We start from the raw sequence: 19,979 nt of genomic DNA, 5'->3' as shown, positions 1-19,979 counted from the left end.
AAAAAAAAAAAAAAAAAAAAAAAAAAAAAAAAAAAAAAAAAAAAAGACACTACTGTAAAAAACAACAAAAGTTTAATGAGTCAAAATCATGCTTCAATCAAAGCAACACAAAATAGTAAGTCTTGCAATAAACCAATTCTTCTTCTTGGGGAAAAAAAGTTACCATATTATATCCTTGAAGTCCTTTTGGTGACTAATAATAAACTTAAACCATATATTTGCATATGCAAAACTAGTAAATTAACCACAGAAAACATTTCTCTGTGCAAAACAGGTAATTACTTACTAAATGTTTATGATACCCAAACTACTAGCTTTTATGTGTCATTCTGCCTTATTCTAATAAAAGGTTCTGGGAAATTTTATTTTAAAGTCTGTACCTTCATCAACATTCCAAATGACCACACCACCATAACTGGTCAGATAAAGTGATGTGTCACTTGATTTGCCATGACCAATTAGGTAGTGTGGGCCATCACGTTTATGAACAGCACCTCTCTGAATCATACCTTACTCATTTGATAACAGCAGAACTCCATTTATATGATCTAATTGGGACTAGGGCGAGATTGGATAAATCAAAAATTCAGATAATCTGGAGAATGAGAAGGTGCAAGGCTGCAGCGCTGTCTAGCAGCCAGAGGAGAAATCACTCACTTCTGGACCTGTGTGCACTGGTTGTTCGGTTAATACAGAGAGCTGGATAGTGGAGGGTCGCATAAACAGAGTTCTATTGTACTTATCCAGAAGCCTCTACGTAGAGCTCCATTTGAAACTTGATGTGATCAACTGGCACCCAAAAGCTGTGGAAATTTTTATACCTGAACATGTACAAATACCACAACGAAGTCATACTACTATATAGTTATTCATCTTCATCCCATGAAACACATGTTCTAATAGACTTTATGAAAGAAAAAACGAATACACACAATGTTATTTTAATTCCAGTTACTGGAAATCAAAACTGCAAAGGAAGATTAACATTAATAACATCTGAACAAAAAATTAGATGCAGCATTATACTTCTGCAACAAGTCCTTTCTAGCTATCTTTTAAATTAGCAGTGGCCGGGCTATGTTCAAAAATAGTTTAAAAGCTTTGAATCCCTATACTGTGTTTGTTAAGTAACAGCTGTCACCACGGTTGTCTTGGTAGTGTTGGCAAGTGCTCTGCTTCTAACCCAAGATCAAATATATGTCAGGGGCACAAGTGTAGGTGACATCATATCTTTACATCTAAAGAGCAACTGCAAAACACTTGTATTCGTGAGACTGAAAATATCCTCTTTGGTTTTTAAAAGGCAGCTTACAGAATTCCCCTTCTTTACACTACCTACCTACACAATAAATCACTGATGCTAAAGGCATTTTATCAATCAAAATTAACAAAGGACATTTCTGATTAAAAGCACTGTAAACTTTTACATTCAGTTTTGAGAGATTTGCACAGGTCTAACTGAGGAAGGTAGCATATACCAATTCTAAACACTAATGAAAAGATAATAACTCACCTAATAACTTTGTTCAGCTACAGAGCCACATCAGTACCAAACTACTAATCTCTCCACTGCTTTGATGAATATAATCTACTTGAAATCAATGCAATTCCAAACTGTTCTGCAAAGTTTTGTTCCACAAACTCAGCACACCCTGACTGATTGCCATATAGGGAAGTGATTTTTTCTGAATGAACATATTTTCCTTCACACTCAGAATTCTGCTAACACAATAGTTTTAGTCATTCTGTGTAACACAACATTTAAAAAACTAACTCAATGTTAAAACCATAAAATCTTTGAGCATACATAAATAATATATTGTCTCAGAAACTGATAGAGATTTAAGTAGTTCTTCAAAGGTTTCAAAATCATCCATTGAGAGGCACAATATCCGAGTGTAGATTATCCCTATAATGTTAATTTGCTGTACCACTAGCAGCATATAATTTTTACTATCTATTAAGCATAATCTCTCTCTCTCACACACACACACACAGATTGAAATCTGGCCCTGTTGAAGTTAATGAACATTTTGCCATTGACTTCAACAGGCCAGGATTTCACCCAGAGCCTCTAAAGAAACCATTTGATCATTTTTTGTATAGCATTCTCAATCCCTAAGATTAATTGCTGTGACACAGACTTTTTCCCTGAATATCTTTTGTTTATACAGTACCTAGTACATTGGAAACCAATCATAGTAATAATAATAAATAGTTAATAATTCACCAAATATTGATTTTGATTTTATTTTTACACCATAACAGCAAATCTATTAACAGGAATTCTGCAGTAGTTGAAAACTGGAAGGATCAGTTTGTTTAAATGTACATAAATATATATATATGCATGGTTATTAAAGAACACATTCGCACATTTTGATTCAAGCAGAGTAATTTAATTATTTTGTATTATTTTATGTGTTTTATTTCTTAACATTCCCTCTTTTACCCTAAGAACTAATGGTCATGACTGTGTTGTAAGCAGTACATGGTGTACTGTATTAACAGTTCACACCCAGACTATCCTGGCCTCCATCTTTCCCATTCTTCCTGTTTGGAGCTTTTAAGTAGTCCTCTTGGGTATCCTGCTTCCTGTACAGAACTACTTTCCGCCAAGACAATCAAACTCTGGCAGTGCAGTCAAAGTCCACAGGGAATAAAGATGAAAAGTCTGATGCTTATAGGCAGTAAAGTGTAAAACCTTTAAAATAAATCTTTGCACCTTATATAGGTTTTCCTACCAGTTCAATTTACAGAGACTCTGTTAATGAAGAAAAATATTAACCCAGACTCTTGTGTACTGTTTATGTTTGCAACTGTGTGACCCACAAAATTTATATATTCTTATAGATAGCACATTCATGCTTGTATGAAAGAAAGCTCAGAAGTCCCTGAGGCTTTATGCAAACTCTAGGGAGCAGGGGGGAAACCAACGATAGCCTAAGTAACCAGAAACTACTGAAATATTAATTGAGCCTTCAAATACAAAACGTATTCATCATTTCATAACTTTAAAGAAGACTGACAATTTTAAGACATTATAATGCTGTTGCTTTATTTTTGTGCTCATCCAGCAATGAAAAGATTTTATTTCTGATTTGCTAAATTAATTAGTTAAATTATGTGTAAAGACATGGGGAGTGGAGATTTATCTCTTACATTCTTTTGCAAACCCTAAGCTGTATTTACTTTCATTTAACCACTTCAAACCTGTTATACTATACAGCATACATCTAGGGGGGAGAAAAAACACATAGTAGCCGTTTGGAAACAAGATGTACATCACTGCTTACCTCCAAAGGAGGTATTGATAATTTTTCTTCCTGAGCACTGATCAAGGGCCAGGCCTTAGAAAAGTTTACTGGTCTTGAAAGCAGCTGTTCTAGTCCCAAGTATTTCTGCTCCTGGGAGATCATTAAATAGTAGCTCTTGCTGACTAAGTGAACCTAATTTATTTGTTAAAAAAAGTTTCTAGTATTTGTATTTTTATAAATTTAGGTTTAAATTTAAAGCCACTCAGTAGTGCCATAAAATTTAAATAAAAATTATTTTTTTGTTCCTTTGCTCTTGTTTTCTCTCCTAGTGAAGTCTGAGAGATGACATGGATCTCATATTGCCTCTTCCCCCCAAACAGTTACTGTTTCCACAGCCAAGAGAAAAGCTATAGTGGTTCAATGAAGCGAAGTAGAAACTATGTCACGCTCAGAAAGAAAGAAAAAAGAGCGCGAGAGAGAACAAAGTTCAAAATTGCCTGCACTTAAATTCTTTGGACCATTGTAGCTCTACTTGAATATGAACGGGGACTGCTTCTGCTGATCTCATGCAACAACGTTCAGATGGGTTTAGATTAGACCAAGCAAGTTTATGCATCAATAGTTTGGAATGCCCACATTTGATTTATCAATATATCCCATGTAGGGTGACCAGATGTCCCGTTTTTATAGGGACAGTCCCATTTTGGGGGACTTTTTCTTATATAGGCGCCTATTATCCCCCACTCCCTGTCCCGTTTTTTCACAGTTGCTATCTGGTCACCCTAATCCCATGGGACATTAAAGGCATATACAGACGGTATCATTTACTTACTCATCTATCTGAGAGACACACGTTTCCACCTCTTTCAGTGCAGTTTGCAATTTGCCCAACAATTTCTGATAGACATCTTGTGTTTCTAAGTCCTCTTCCTTTAACAGATATCTCAGACCATGGCCTTCCTGTTGACCTAGGGAATGTCCTGAAGGGGCTGCCATGGTGGTAATGGTATGTTGTATGTAAACCATGGGACTCAGTTTACCTGCATGTGATGCAAATAAGGTCAAGTTCACATCTTTTATCTTTCAACACAAATTACTTTTAAAAGTCAAATCTATAACGGGAAATAATTACCTGATTAAAATATTAATTTTTCATATTTTATCTTATAAATTCAATGTTGGAAGTATAAACGTGGAAAAATTAGTTGATCTGTTCTTGGTAAAGAGGAGGGCTATATAATTCTGCATGTTAATGTGCCATGTAATGTAACACAAAGGAAAGAGTTAGTACATAATTATATCAAGATTTTCTTATAAATTTATAAGCAAATCCATACTAACAATATATAGCCATTTCTTAGTGGAGTGTCCTTATGTTTAATATTGAGATAGTGTCCAGAACTGGTTAAATCTGAAAACTATAAACTAGGAGAATTGGTAAATATTCTTCGTTCAAGTTTAGGTGGGCATGCTGGCTTACCTTGCTCACTATTTTTGTTTTCTTTCTCATGTGAAGAATGCTTTCTGCTGTCTAGCTGCACACCAAAGGCACTACCAAGAGAAGTTGAGGTTTTAGGATAAGAGACTTCCATTACATTGATATGGCAGTTGGTTGGACAGAAATCGCTGCTGTGAAGTGGTGAGATCTTTGACTTGGCCTGTTTAAAGGTAGGCCATGCTCTATTTTTTAACACTCGTGAAAACTAGAAGTAAGAAAGAGAAGAAAGTTCTGATTAATAGTTTTCTGTGCATAGGTAGCCAGGTGGAAAACAAAGCTTAAAAATGCTTTAGGCATTCTACCTAACCTTTCAAATTTCCATTTTTTGGGAGGAGGTGAGGAGTTCTTTCTGATTTTAGGTTTTTATTTTTAAAACAAATTATGGGTAATTTTTGCAAATTAGAAATAGATTTATATTAAGGATTTAACCCATTTATTTTCTGTCAAATGTCTCAATATTAGTCCCATTTGAAGTCCTGTGCTTCTGAGGATGAGCTCCAGAAAGTATGAGAGGTCCCTAAAAACTACAAACATAGCAAATTTCCGGTATTTTCAAGTGTGCATTATCTAAAAACACTCTCAGATATTTGCTTTAGTTTAGTTTAGTTTCTAATAAATATAAAACTGGAAGCTAAAATTATGAATTTATCATATTGAGAATGAAGTTGCTGCAAAATTACAGTAAAACAAACTATAATCTCCATATTTTACAAAAGCAGCAAAGGGTCCTATGGCAACTTATAGACTAAAAGACGTATAGGAGCATGAACTTTCGTGGGTGATATATGCTCCTATATGTTTGTAAATCTATGAGGTGCCACAGGACTCTTTGCTGCTTTTACAGATCCAGACTAACAAAGCTACCCCTTTGATATTTTACAAACTTTGCTACACTTGGGAATTAGAAAATGTCTCAACTTTGAAAACTGAAGTACTGGTTAAATAAGGCATAGACTTCTAAGAAATAAATCTTTGAAAAATTAGATTGAAATAGTGCAGGGACATTTATTGACCCACAGGCAGTACATCTATTTTACTTCTACAGTGTTCCTCTGAATCAATGAAGATTTCTTCTTATGTTCATTCCTGTAACTATTCTTGTCCCCTTTCCCAAGTAGTGTTACTTCAGAGAATTAGATCATAATCATGATGACAAGACCATTATAAAATCTTAGATTAAGTGACCACATGATGTGAAACACAACTTGATTAGGGTTTATGTGAAAACATGTATCTCCCCATTCAATTCACAGTCTAGAATCAGGGGAGATTTTAATGGGAACATCCATCATCACCTGCAAGTAGCCGGTATTTTAATCACATCTCATCTCCAGTTAAATTATTACATAACAAGGCACATACCTTATTAAACAACGCTGATCATTAGGTTCACATGCATCAGAATATTTTTTTAAAAGTTACCTTTCAAAGTGCTTACCCAATTAAATGTCCATGTACATTTCACTGATTATCTGGCTTTAAGTATCTTTTAACTGAGTCAAGCTATATCCCCTCCCGCACCGCCCATAAAGTGGTAGCTTTATGTATTGGGATTTAAACATGTGTTTACTTGTGATGCTACTGACTCTGTGTAAGCTTGATAAACATTTCTGTACAACCAAGATTCAACTAATGAATTATACTTAAATATTTGTATCTAGGACAGGATCCTGGAGATTACACGAAGTCCAATTATGGAATTGTTTAAAACTGAAGAATGTACCAAGAATTAAGAAGGCACTAAGAATATCTACTGGTAAAATGTTCCTCCAAGCAGTACATATTTCATATTTGAATCTCCCACACATCCTGTTCCACAGAGACCAAATGCCTGGTTATGATTTAATCAGGTCATAAGTCAAGTCCAAACTTCTTTTCATACATGTATTGAGAAACATCTGGGGCCCATGGCACTGAACTCAAAGTGTATTACAAGCAAAATATTCTGAAATAACAGGAACTCCGGAAAGCCACTGGGTTTCTATTTATAGAGTTCAAACTTTCACAGTGAAACTTACAGTAAAGCTAAGGCATTCTGAGAGACTTTTGTTACTATGGCTACATTTACCTTGCCAAAAGAAGGGCATATCTATTCCTGGAATATGAACACTCCAACAGTGTTTCTAACAGTCATTGAGAGCTAAACTGTGAACCTGCATCATACTTATTGATTTTGGTGAGGGTGAGTTTGAGACTTCTGAAAGTGTGGATCACACTGGGTAGAAGCAGATATTGCAATTAAAGGTTCTGTGACGTTTTCCAACGTGGCTGTGCCATTGTACTTCAACCTAGACTCAAACTCTTGCTGTTCTTGCCGAGCACTCTTGTTCATAAAGACTATGCATCATACTCAGTTCACAGTAGAAAACAGGAAAGGTATATGAGACAGCTATTAGTTACCTAACCTCTAAAGAACATTTCTGACTGAATGGTTAAAATAAGTGATGCTCCCATCTCAAGAAACCCGAGGTTCACTTTAGATAGACATATGAAAGTCTGGATGTTTAGACTTATACTGGCCAAAATCTCTAGAGGTATGTCTACCCAGCGGCTTGGAGGGTGCTTCCTAGTTGGGTAGACAGACACACGGTGGCTCTGCTTGAGCTGATATGCTAAAACTAGCAATGTGACTACAGCAGCTTTGGTGGCAGCCTGGGCTAGCCACCCACATATGTACTCAGGGAGTTCGGCAGGATTGTATTTGGGCAGGTAGCCCAAGTCACCACCTATGTCACCGCAGCCACACTGCTATATTTAATATGCTAGCTCAAGCTGGACAAGGGCTGTTCACCTTCATTAGGGAGCACCCTCCTAGCTGCTGAGTAGTCATTCCCTAAGAAAGGGTCATTACCGTCTAGGAAGCAACTCCTCCCCCCCGACCTCTGTCCCATCCCTCCTCCAATTTTCATATGCAGGGTCTGTTAGAGTCCACATTAAACCTCTCACCTCTATTTTGAATTTTTTCTTGCAAAATCCCAGAACAGACCAGTTTGCAAATCTCACATCCTAGATCCAGATGACAGAGGGTGCAAACAATTCAAAGAAGAGGTATCAGACCTAGTTCAGACTGGCCCCACAATTCACAAATAATTGGGGCAGGGGAGGGAGGAAACTAGAGGTCAGGAGGAGAGAAATGCAGGTTCACTTGGGGGAATGGGCAAAGGTTTGATTAGTTTATGCCTAGCTTAGTTAAACTAGTCACATAGAAATAGTGTGAAATTGCAGACCAAACTCAAGTAATGTGTTCACTCATTTCCTTACAATATGCAACACACTTTTTGCCATTTTTACAAACTCGACGATTAGCTAACAGTTGTCTGATAATTTACAGTGCAGTCTGTCAGTAGTAAAAGTGGAAAGGGTTGACTCAAACTACAGTCTGCAAGTGAGGAGTTAACTTATAACAACTTTATATTTTAAATTAACATGCAATATGAGAAGAATTTAATATCACTAATATCGCTTCACTTCGGGTAAGTTCTGAAAATTCACTAGATTTATGAATGCTGTGAAACAGAGTGCTTGGTCTTTCATTGGAAATACACAGAATTTCTGGTTATCAAGCTGGTTACTATCTATATGTTCAACATGACGAAGAGAGGATAAGACCTATCCCATGAATGAAAGGCATAATGAAGGGCACATGTATATTTAAAGGACTTCCTGAGGTTTTTCTCCCTGATGCTGGGAAAACCTGACCACTCCCAGTTACTTGCACTGGGTGGCTCCAGCACAGGCCCTAGTTCCTTACTGGTTACAAGGGGCCCCTGCCCCTTGCAAGCCTTCTTAAGTCTTTCCCTGGGAGCTCACCGCACTCTCTGGTAGGGTGGGGGTGAAGATCTCTCAGATGGGTGTTCCCCTGGTGGCTCCAGGAGTCACTACAGCAGTCTTTTACCTAGAGCAGTCCTGCTCCTTCCAACCCAGCTGACTGCAGTTTCCTCCATTTTAAAGGCCTCCTGCCTATCATACATGATATCATACAGGAGGGGTGGAACTAGCCCTGCCCGCACAGCATCTCTGGCACCTTCCTCATCAGTGTGGGGTTTATACACCCCATCACAATATAATTATGCAATCACTCAGTTTAGGTACTCAGGCATCTGGGTGGGTCAAATTTAACCGCCAGTTTTGTCATTGCAACCGAAATGTTTAATAGACATTCAAATTCATTACTTTTTGTTGGTTCTTCCACAACAAGGAAATAGCAGATTTTCAAGACATTTTCTGATCCATACCTTTTTATAACTAGAGATTCTTCGGTAGATATGCTCAATTTTCTCGCTGCAAATTACACTGAATCTACTTTGGAGGTCAGTGGGGATTACTTCATTTAAAGAATTTAGGCTGTTGCAGTTTTGCACAAAATGCTCATCACTTTTAGCCAGTGCTTCAAGAATCTGTAGTAATAAAGACAATGGCAGTACATTATGAAGTCAGATGACTAAAATGAACATTACTTATCAGTCCTGATATTTACAAGCTAAAAAACCTGAAAATCAATTGTCCCTTAACATTTTAGGTATGCTGCGTAACTAGAAAGGATGATGCGTTGGGAGGAAAGGGTTCCCTTTAGTAACTCCTTGTCTTAGTAATAGAAACTCCAACTATACAAGTTACATACAGTGGTTTCATGGACTTGTTCTATCACTATTAACGTAACCATTATGTCTTTCTTGAAATACATTTTCTGCTAGCAAGCATTTATTTCAATTAAGTGTACATATTATGGGATGCTGACTTATCAGCTACAACATTTATAATAAAACTAACCTGTTGACAGATTATGTGATACTGACTCACGAAATCAGCGTACATGAGAACTCAGCTCAGTCATTTTTACTATTTGTTCAGCATAGATGAGATGAGCTGACAATTATCATATTCATTAAGGTACAAGTTTCACTGTATTCAGTCAGTAAATTAATTAAAAATTTCAGTTTCCTCAGATCTAATTAATAATGCAAAACTCTTCTTCAAAATATTTTGCTTCTTCTATTGCTATAATGAAGTTTATTTAAAAACAGTACCAAGTCTTCTGCAGAACAGCTTTGGATCACATTTTTCATTATATATTTAATAACGGTAAAACTCTGCACTACTATAGTATCTTTCATTTGAGAACCTTGACCTGCTTTACAAACTTTCACTAATTAAGCCTCATCCCTCCGCAGTGTAGGAAAGCAATGCAGAAGGGCCCCTTCCCCACCCTACTGAAACATAGCTGCCTTTGACAAGGAATATACAACTATTTAATACTGCAAAGCAACACAAGGAAGAAAATGAAGAAAAGTATTATATCCAACTGCAAGTGCAGAGGAATTTAGGTTAGTAGAATGTGAAACCACCTTCTGAAATTTCAAGTTGGGATTGAATCAAGTGCCATGACATTTTTAACCACCATAATCTCTGTTTAACATCCCACATGAAAGACAGCGGGGGGTCTGATTCTCCATTAACCTACACTTGGTGTAGTCGTTCACATCAGTGTGAAGCGGATGTAAAATGCTACCATTCTGAGTTTGTAATGTTATACACCCATTTTGCACTAGTGTAAACAATTACACAAGATGCAGTCCAGTTAAGAATCAAGCCCAGTTTTTGCAGTAGCACAGTGATTCCTGATACCATAATGAGACAGTGGTCAGTACTGACTTAGACTATATCTACACTTATGGCAGCAAGTAGAATACAGGCACTATACATGTAACTACGTGCCACAGTAAAAGGCAGACTGCATCCACATTTTTCACTGTGGATGAAGCTACAAGTGGCAGTGAAATGCTCCAGCAGCAGGGAGGCAATAGGGAAAGGCTCAACCAGGGGGAGGCAGCAGGACAATACACTGCTAAAAATATCAGCTCAGATGTGGGAGGCATTGTTTGAGCATATACAGGCGAGTCTCATCTTACACAGGGGTTCCATTCCACAGTTAGCGCGTAAAGCGAAAACCGCGTATAGTCAAAATTACATTGAGTTGAATGGTGGGTGAAATCGTCCGCACTACAGGTACAGTATTGAAATTGTTATTTTTTCCTTTTTTTGTTTGTTTTTGCCGACCGCGTAAAGCTGAAATCGCGCATGTTAAATGCGCGTAAGATGTGACAGACCTATACAGAGTCCCGTAGCGTAGGGTATATACCCTAGGGTTCAGGTGTGCAGGGTACTCTACTCGCCTAAGCCGTGCCTCACTGTCTACACTGCTATTTAGACCTGTGCTAGCTGGGCAGGCAGTGTCTGGAGTCTACATCCCATCTTAATTTAGATGTATCTTTAGAGGGAAGACAGACACAATGATTAACCAGCACCACTTTCTGCAGCACCTAGGTGTTCCTTGAAGATCTGCAACCAATTCCTGAACTGGCTTGACTCAGTATAAGGTAGTTGTACTAATTGAGGCCAAAAGTCAGTGTTCTGGAAGCTCTAGTTTTCTTACAAATACTCAGAGTATGGCAGTGGAAAAATTAATCCTAAAAACATAAGATTAGTAAAAAATATTTAAATTACAAACACTTCTACGTACTGTATTATTGGAGCAAGTAATAACATCCCTGTGGTTCAATGATTTAATCAATGAAAAGATAACCTGCAGAAATTGAATTCACTCTACAAAATTTTGGCTTTAATTTTTATTTATCCTTGCCTGTAACTGTGTAAGTGATGAAACAGGAATTAATAAAAAGCAGTATTCCTACATGAATTGATAATTAATAGTTAGATGTAAAATGCAACAGCTCTAATTAAGACATCTTTCCCATGTTATTAATAAGAAGTCCCACTTTTGCAGCTTTGGAAGTATTCAGATGAAAATTTCCAAAGTAGCCTCAAAATTTTTGTGCAACATTTTCCTAATCTATGTTTTTGCAGATGCATATTCCTGTGTCTATTCGGAGGGAGATAATATGTGAAAAAACCCAGCAAGGCACCTTGCTACTTTTGTGTATGCACAGAAACTTAAGTTCAGAAAGTTGTACCTGCAGTTTTGGAGGTCAGGTTACAGACCATTTGAAAATGGGGTCTTGAATATTTTTTGTGTGACACTTCATATCCTGACCCTTCAAAATGTTTTGAGGTTCAATTACAATAAGTCTCTGAACTTCTTTGAACTTTTTTTGATAGCAAAAAAAGGAATTCTTTGGCATTTGTTGAGTTGAGATGTTCAATTTATGACCACAACATAACTTATTTTGCTTACTGAGTACATAGTCATGATTCAAAATGTCAGCGGGACAAAGGTGACCTGCAAATATTAGACATGAAATAAAACCAGATGTCCCTCTCAATTAATAATGGATAGATGTGACTTCAGTGGAATTAAGTATAATACAAAATTAATACACATAAAAATGTAATTTTTCTACATAGGCCTCATACCTTTGCAGTCAAGCTGAAAAAGCCCTTTGGTTCAATCATTTTCTCCACCACATGGCATTTTATTCCAGCCGTACTGTCATACTCATAAACCACTCCATATTCCAGATGAACATTATCAACAGTGAGACTCACATGATCCTTCCTCCCATCAATTATTGCCATTGTGTTAAACTTGTCAATTACTTCTACAGCAAAGAAAATTAATAGTTAGTTTTGTTTTGGCTGCTTCAGACCTAAATCAAAATAAAAGAACAATCACTGCAGACCCTATGGAAGTAGCGATGTTTTGATAATTTCTATTGAAATGAACATCAAGAAATCCCAAGGTGACTAGGTGACAAACTCAGAAAAACTCAGGTCTGGGGCTGACTAAAACTCGGGTTAGATGAAGTGTGAGAAAGCCTGCTGAAATATCCTATGACAAAACCTATTGGTTGTAAAGGGAGACATTCTGCTTTTCTTACAATATGGAGATGTAGCAACAAATAGGAATGGAAAGTTGGAAAACCCTTGTTTAAACTGTAAAATATCAGGGTTGGAAGGTCATCTAGTCCAACCCCCTGCTCAAAGCAGGACCAATCCCCAGACAGATTTTTGTCCCAGATCTCTAAGTAGCCCCCTCAAGGATTGACCTCACAAGCCTGGGTTTAGCAGGCCAATGCTCAAACCACTGAGCTATCCCTCCCCCTACTGAATGCTTGCTCCAGAGACACACATACAACTCTGAGGGCAGCATTTGCCCAGAGAAATTAATTGAAAGTCAGCTATTAAGCATTTTCTCAATCATCCTTGTAGACTCATAACTTTTGCCTGAAAAGTATCCTCATTATTTGTGATCCAATAGAGCTTTGAATTAATTTTAATTCCCCTTAAATTATTTTATTTGTGAATTTTATCCAGATAATTTATAGGATAAGATGTCCTATGAATGCAAATGAATGAGATTTTAATGAAAGTGCGATACTACAAAATTTCTCATGGATCCAAGAAACTGTTAAGCTAATTCACACATTATTATAGGGTGATGGTATTTTTAATTCTCCTCTGTGTCAGATATGCAATTGCATATAAATCCTTATGTAAATTAAAACCTGTAGTCTGCTTTCAGTTTCCCTAGTGGGAAGAAGAAATTTCTATGTTCCTTGCTAACAGAAAGAAATTCTAAAGGATGACATGCAAAAAATAAAGATCACACCTTCCACTTTGCAGTCAAAGGCATCTCCTCCCTCATCTCCAGGGGGTTTGGAGTTCGCTTTCTGAAGGTCTTCCTGTGCACTCTCTATACTGTTATATACCCACTGTATGGAATCTTGCTATAAAAGAAAAAAAATTGCATGTATCATCAAAGCTGTCTCATTTCACTGCTTTCAAACAGGAAATAGTTATTTCAATTCCTTACCTGAACAGGATGTTTATCAATTACTATCTGCACTTCATTTTGAAAACAAACAATAACATTGGAAATGACAGAGGAGTGAGATTGATTTTATCTAAAACCAGCTGTAGAGAAACATACTGTACCAATAACAGAGATTTCATCAGTTCATTTGTTTAAACAGTGTATGCAGTATTGCTACACTTTGTTTTGTGTGTCAATAAAAATGTCCTTAATGCATACCTAAAACAAGTTGTTTTAATACACTGAAAACCTTATTATGACAGGAAGCTATAAAAACAACAGAACCAACTTCTATCTCACTAAACCTGCTGGACACCTACTGGAGCTTGCATTGATTGTTGAACACCAGCCATGGGGGCATAACACATTCACTTTGCCTCTAAACCACTCCCACTTTGCATTATGTGCACCTGGAGAACTCCACTGGTGGTGTCTGTAGGAATCCTTATGCCTATACTCAGGGCTGGCTCCAGGCACCAGCTTAACAAGCAGGTGCTTGGGGCGGCCAAGGGAGAGGGGCGGCATCTGCGGCAATTCGGGGGCGGCAGGTCCCTCACTCCCTCTAGGAGCGAAGGACCTGCCGCTGAACTGCCGCCGCCGATCGCGGCTTTTTTTTTTTGCTTGGGGCGGCAGAAATGCTGGAGCCGGCCCTGCCTATACTCAGTATAGAATTGCCTCTATTCCATGCAGATCAGACGTTTTTTTCCTCAGAAGTGTTGCACAAAACTTGATCTTACTTGTATCCAGCAGTGGGGGATGCATAATCAGATATTTTGAGCTCTAATTAATATTTCAATGTATTTAATAATGTATTATGCTAATCAAATACTGTATGGAGTTGGCAGAACACCCTTCTCATCTCCATAGTTGACATGCAATGTACCTATCAATCTCTCACCCTCCAATTACTATAGCAGAATAAATGACAAAAATAATCCTGCATTGTGACTGAACTCAAATCACAGCCTGTAAAGAGGAAAGAGTGGGATGAAATGAAAGTTAAGCAAGGATGCCAAGAGTCAAACTTGAGTATGTCTTCTATACAAACTGTTAAAGCAGGTTGTGCTTGGTTAAGGTAAAATACACATTCATTACCTTTACAATCATCTGCAAAGTAATGGTTAGTATAATATCCTGAAGGATTAAGATATATTTTCTCTCTAGATAAACCCACATTTGAATCTTTTTTACCTTTTACTCTGAACTATTTATATGTCATTAAGGATGCTTAAGATTTTATGAAACTTTTATTGATTTTCATAAAGAAGCAATAAAAAATACAAAAAAGGTAAACAACATACAGCTCTTTATGTTACCAAATACTGCACATTTCACAGGATAGCAAATACAATTATTCAATTACACAACTTTACAACTTGTCAAAGCTGCAAGACCAAACTGTACAAAATCATTCAATATTACACAGACATAGCATTTAAGGTGGGGGAAAAAAAAAGATAGGAGGAGGAGGAGACTGGAGGAAAGGGACAGGAAGAGGGAGGGGGAAAGGGGAAATGTCAGCATTTAACATTTTGTATTTTAACTTTTGGACAAAATCTTCTCAAGGAACTGTCTTGATTGCTTGCAGTTTGTTGTGCACAAGCAGGCCAGAGGAAATCATTTTGAATCCATTCTACTTCCTAGGTTGATCCAGATGTTGCTGATTTGACTACAGAGTACTTTACAAGCCTCCTCTGCTCAGACACATGGGAAGCACTCAGCCAGTACCTATACCCATATCTAAGTTGAGATTTAAGTACCCATTGTTGGTTCATAGGGTGCCTTATTCTGGCTAACACAGAACAGGTTCCTTATTATTCCTAACCTGACATTAGACAGCCTATCACAAGGAGTAACATTATCTGAAATGTATTTCTATTTATTTATGCTGAAAGTGCAGGATCACAAAAGTTAACATAAAAGACTATTCCACAATATACTATTCTTAACAGGGTTTTCCAAGAGCGCTATATAATGCATGTAAGCTAAAGCTCATGCACAAACTCTACAGGATCTTCTGTGAAGTCACGTTTAGTGTCACCAACAAAGAAACTAATAGGTCTTGTATCATGATCAGTGGAACTGCAGTCAGAGGACCATATACCTTGGAGGGGCTGTTATTGAGGGCACACCAGGAAGACAGGGAATGGGTGGAGTTAGGCAGGAAGCCACTCAGCCACATGGACAGAGCAGTGCAGAGGGTTTACTAAAGTTCCACTTGTTCAGCTTAACCTGCATTCTGTTTCACTTTTTGTGAATGAAACAGGGTGGCAGCATTTGAGCTGTGAGTTCTCTGCAGTGCAGCAGGTGGCAGCATGAGCCATGGAACTCAGTTTGAAGCCCCCAAGAGCCCTGGATTTTGCATATCCAATTCTAGACTAGAGATGGACCCAGTGGAAGGAGGAGTTTGAGCTGGACACAGACCTGGCCATTCAAGAGGATGACAACAGCAGGAAAGTAAAACTGTTATTTTACCTTATTAGGGAACAAGGCAGAGATATCTGCACCCCTCAGAAGCACATCACTGCCTCAAGCCTCACAGCAGCCCTAGGAGCCCTGGGAAACTATTCCTCCCTAAAGCAGAACAAAACTGTGACAAAACACAGATTTTTCACTAGAGACCAAGCCAAAGGAGAATGGCTATAGGGTGACCAGATGTCACTATTTTATAGGGACAGTCCCAATTTTAGGGGCTTTGTCTTATATAGGTGCCCATTACCCCCCCCCATCTCCCGTCCCGATTTTTTACACTTGCTAGCTGGTCACCCTAAATGGCTAGATCCCTATATTTCTGCCTTATACACAGTGGCTACTACGTGCAATTTTGAAGACTTGACAGACTTCCTGATTTGGGAAAGGACAGTCTGTGGCACTTGGGATCACCTCCTGAAAGAGTGGCTGCTCTGGAAAGGCACTCTCACATTAGACAGATGGGGAGCAGAAGCCTCAAGTGAAAGGATGAGAGCCCTAGGAGGCACAACAACTCCACAAGTATATGCAGTCAAGAGCACAGGAGAGCAAGTAGCCAGGGTTCCATACACATAGTGAGGGGCACTAGCTGTGGAAGACAGCATGGGCGGCTCAATGAGAAGTGCCACACACTAGGACAACATTGCAAGGAATGTGGCAAGTTGAATCATTTTACCAATGTGTACAAGAGCAGAGAACGGTCCCAGAAAAATCCAATCAGATGTGTACAAGAGGGAGATGGCACATCAGACAGTGTTGATAACATCATTATTCTCTCCTTGAGTCTGAGCGCATATTATGTTCAAGCTGTTGGGACAAGATAGCAACAAGGGACAATGCCAACCTCTATGAATGCAAGAGTGTTAATAGGGAAACACCCTATGCAATTTCAGCTGGATAGCGGGGTCTCCTGCAATATGATCAAACATACCTTTCACAGAGAGCAGACACAATCTAATAACGTACAATGTGAGATTAATGCTGTCCATAGGAAAATGTGACCTCATAATCACTAATCCAAAAAATAACAGATGATACCAGCAGAAGTTTGTGGTGGTGGAGGATGATAAACACCATCGACCCCTCTTGGGGAATACAGCCATACAAGCCACAGGTCAGATAAGGTGCAGCATCAGAATTTTATAGCTAGAGTGCAAGAAGCAAAAAGGGAAATCCCATGGACAATGGAGACCATTTTAAAAGAATGTAGGGATGTTTTTAAAGGCAATGGGTGCCTCAAAGGAAAGCTTCAACAGGAAATGGACCCAACAGTGGAACCTTTGAGTTTACCATGAAGGAAAATTCCAGTGGCACTATGTAATCCAATACTCAAGAAGCATGAAAGTCTGCAGCGCAGGCATATCATAGCACCAGTAGAGGCCAGTATAGGCTGGGTAAGAAGCATGGCAATGGTAAAGAAGCCATCAGTAAAATTACATATCTGCATAGACCTAAAGCCACTGAACAAGGCATTGTCCCTTTATCCACTTCCCACAATTGATGACCTCTTGGTAGAGCTTTCCAAAGCCAGAATTTTTGTAGTCTCTAATGTGATGGATGAGTTTTGACATATAAGGCTGGATACAAGTCCAGTATGCTGACAACCTTTGCAATATCATTTTGTCCCTGTAGATGGCTGTGCAAACCGATGGGCATGATGCCAGCCCCAGAGATGTTCCAGAGAAGACTCACCCAAACACTGGAAAGGTTGTCTGGGGTGAAAATAATTGCAGATGATCAGGGCCAGCTCCAGGCACCAGCTTGGCAAGCAGGTGCTTGGGGCGGCTGCTCGGGAGAGGGGCGGCACGTCCAGCTATTCGGCGGCAATTCGGTGGACGGTCCCTCACTCCCACTCGGAGCAAGGGGCCTTCCCCGGGGGGGGGGGGGGGGGGGGTGGGGGGGTTTTTTTTTTTTTTTTTTTTTTTGGCTGCTTGGGGCGGCCAAAACCCTGGAGCCGGCCCTGCAGATGATATCCTCATTATAGGTGAAGGGAGCGATGATACAGAAGCTGAACAAGAGTATGACAGAAAACTGCAAGTTTCTACAGCAATGCAGAGACAAGAACATAAAACTGAACCTAGAAAAAGTGTGACTCAAACAGCATGAGAATATACATATACATCTACTCATAGCAGAGGGACCAAACGCAGATCTCAACAAGATCAAGGCAGTCAGAGACATGGTAGCGCCAGTGGATGTGAAAAGGTTCCACAGCAAAGATACATTTTCTGTCCATGTTCTGTCTACACCTGACTACAGTACTGAAACCCATCCATTAGCTCACAAGGCAGGATGTTGAGAGGGACTGGGAAGGTCCCCAACAGCAAGCATTTGACACAGTAAAACAAATGATAATGGATGCCCCTGTGCTGAAGTACTACTAGCCAGGAAAGTCACTAACATTGCAGTGTGATGCATCAGAAACCAGAAAGTTCACTAAAGTTAACACAAAAGACTATTCCAAAATATATTATTCTTACCCAGGTTTTCCAAGAGTGCTATATAAAAGGACTGCCAGATCATCTAGTCTGACCTCCTGTATATCACAGGCCACCAGCACCACTCAGCACCCAAACAATAAACCCAACAACCAAAATTAAACCAAAGTATTACAGCCCTCAGACTGTAGAGATTTGTGTTATCTCTGGAAATTTCAGCATGCTGCTCTGAGCCAGATGAGTTTCCCTTTAAACACCAGAAAATGCTGTATGTTGGAAGAAGAATATATATTTTGTGATATACCAAACAACTTTTAATGGAATTCACATCCAGTTGCAGTAATTGTTCACCTAATGATAGGCATGCAAGCAGTCAATTTTTAAGTTCTCCTTTTCTGGATGCCCACCCATCTCCATAGCAAATCCACATCTGTGAAACAGTCAGTCCACCTCAGGTATAAAGTATTTTTTATCCCTTTAATTTAGCCAGTTTAGGGCAAAAGAATCCATGCTACTGTATCTGGGAGTAAAAATAACCCTTTGACCAGAATTCAGAGATAACTGCCTCAATTCTGTACTGGAGCACAAAGAAATCCAAAGAAACATTTTCATGAAGCAGTATTTGCATAATGCAGTTGAAACAACCCCCTATTTCTGCTGCTTATCTCATATCTGTTCACTAGGTCTGAAAGGAGGATTTCACATTTAGTTTTAATTGGACTTCAACGCTCACTGAAAGACATTGTGAAGTTAATTAACTGGTTCACAGTTTATGAAGAATTTCCAAGAACGTGGAAAGATTACATTACTGAATCCAGCTGTTTTGTTTTATCATGACAATTACTGTGGAAATTCAATTTTCTTTCTAAACTAAAAGCAATAATAATTTATTTGCTCATATTAAAAAAAGGACACTCAGAATCCTTGAAATAATATTTATTTTCTAACACTGCACTGTAATGGAAGTGGAGAGAGACTTTTACAGACAGGATATATTCACTCTGCTCTGTATGTGCTAAGTGTTAATAAAAGTCAGGAAAAAGATCAACTGTTTGTGTTATGTTCTCATGAGCACACAGCTAGCGGTATAAACTCCACTCCATCCAGATGAGAATATATTTCATGGTTTTTTCTGCACAGAGCTATAATACTGCTGGAAATAATCCTTTAAAAAGATAACATGAGAAAACTTTAGTTAAAAGCTTAGTTTTTTGAAGCAGAACTTAAAGAGACCTTGAGTATCAGCAATAAATATTAAGTAATCATCAGTTTTTATATGTTAATTAGCCACCTCCCCCCCCCCACAACTGGATGTAAAGAACAAAAATAAACAATGGATAGAGCAATGAGGGCATAAGCAGTAAACTTGTCTACCTGCATTGGACGCCTGTATTTCCTGCAGGCTGTGACGTGGGCAATAACACTTGCATGAGTCTCTTTGCTGACATTAATTCCATTCACTTTAATTATGCACTGTCCAGGGTGGAGACCTGCTGCAGCTGCCACAGTTCCTTTAAAAACAATTGTGAAAGTTGCCAAATTCCATG

At 38.5% G+C, this 19,979-nt stretch overlaps 1 protein-coding gene across 1 annotated transcript in view; it reads right to left on the bottom strand.

Annotated features, from left to right (window-relative positions):
- Nucleotides 1–19,979, bottom strand: part of PREX2 (phosphatidylinositol-3,4,5-trisphosphate dependent Rac exchange factor 2) — a 288,646-nt gene that overhangs the window by 115,440 nt on the left and 153,227 nt on the right. Inside the window, exons 20-25 of the mRNA XM_026662446.1 lie at nt 19,807–19,943; nt 13,322–13,439; nt 12,127–12,311; nt 8,991–9,152; nt 4,738–4,960; nt 4,090–4,297 (exon numbers count right to left, since the gene is read on the bottom strand). Coding sequence (XP_026518231.1) covers nt 4,090–4,297; nt 4,738–4,960; nt 8,991–9,152; nt 12,127–12,311; nt 13,322–13,439; nt 19,807–19,943 — 1,033 coding nt within the window. The remainder of the gene's footprint in view (nt 1–4,089; nt 4,298–4,737; nt 4,961–8,990; nt 9,153–12,126; nt 12,312–13,321; nt 13,440–19,806; nt 19,944–19,979) is intronic.

Source organism: Terrapene carolina, unplaced genomic scaffold (genome assembly GCF_002925995.2).
Source record: "Terrapene carolina triunguis isolate 2854851 unplaced genomic scaffold, T_m_triunguis-2.0 Scaffold58, whole genome shotgun sequence".
NCBI lineage: Eukaryota > Metazoa > Chordata > Testudines > Emydidae > Terrapene > Terrapene triunguis.
Note: the sequence above shows the minus strand (reverse complement) of the source record. Positions and strands in the feature narration are given on the sequence as shown.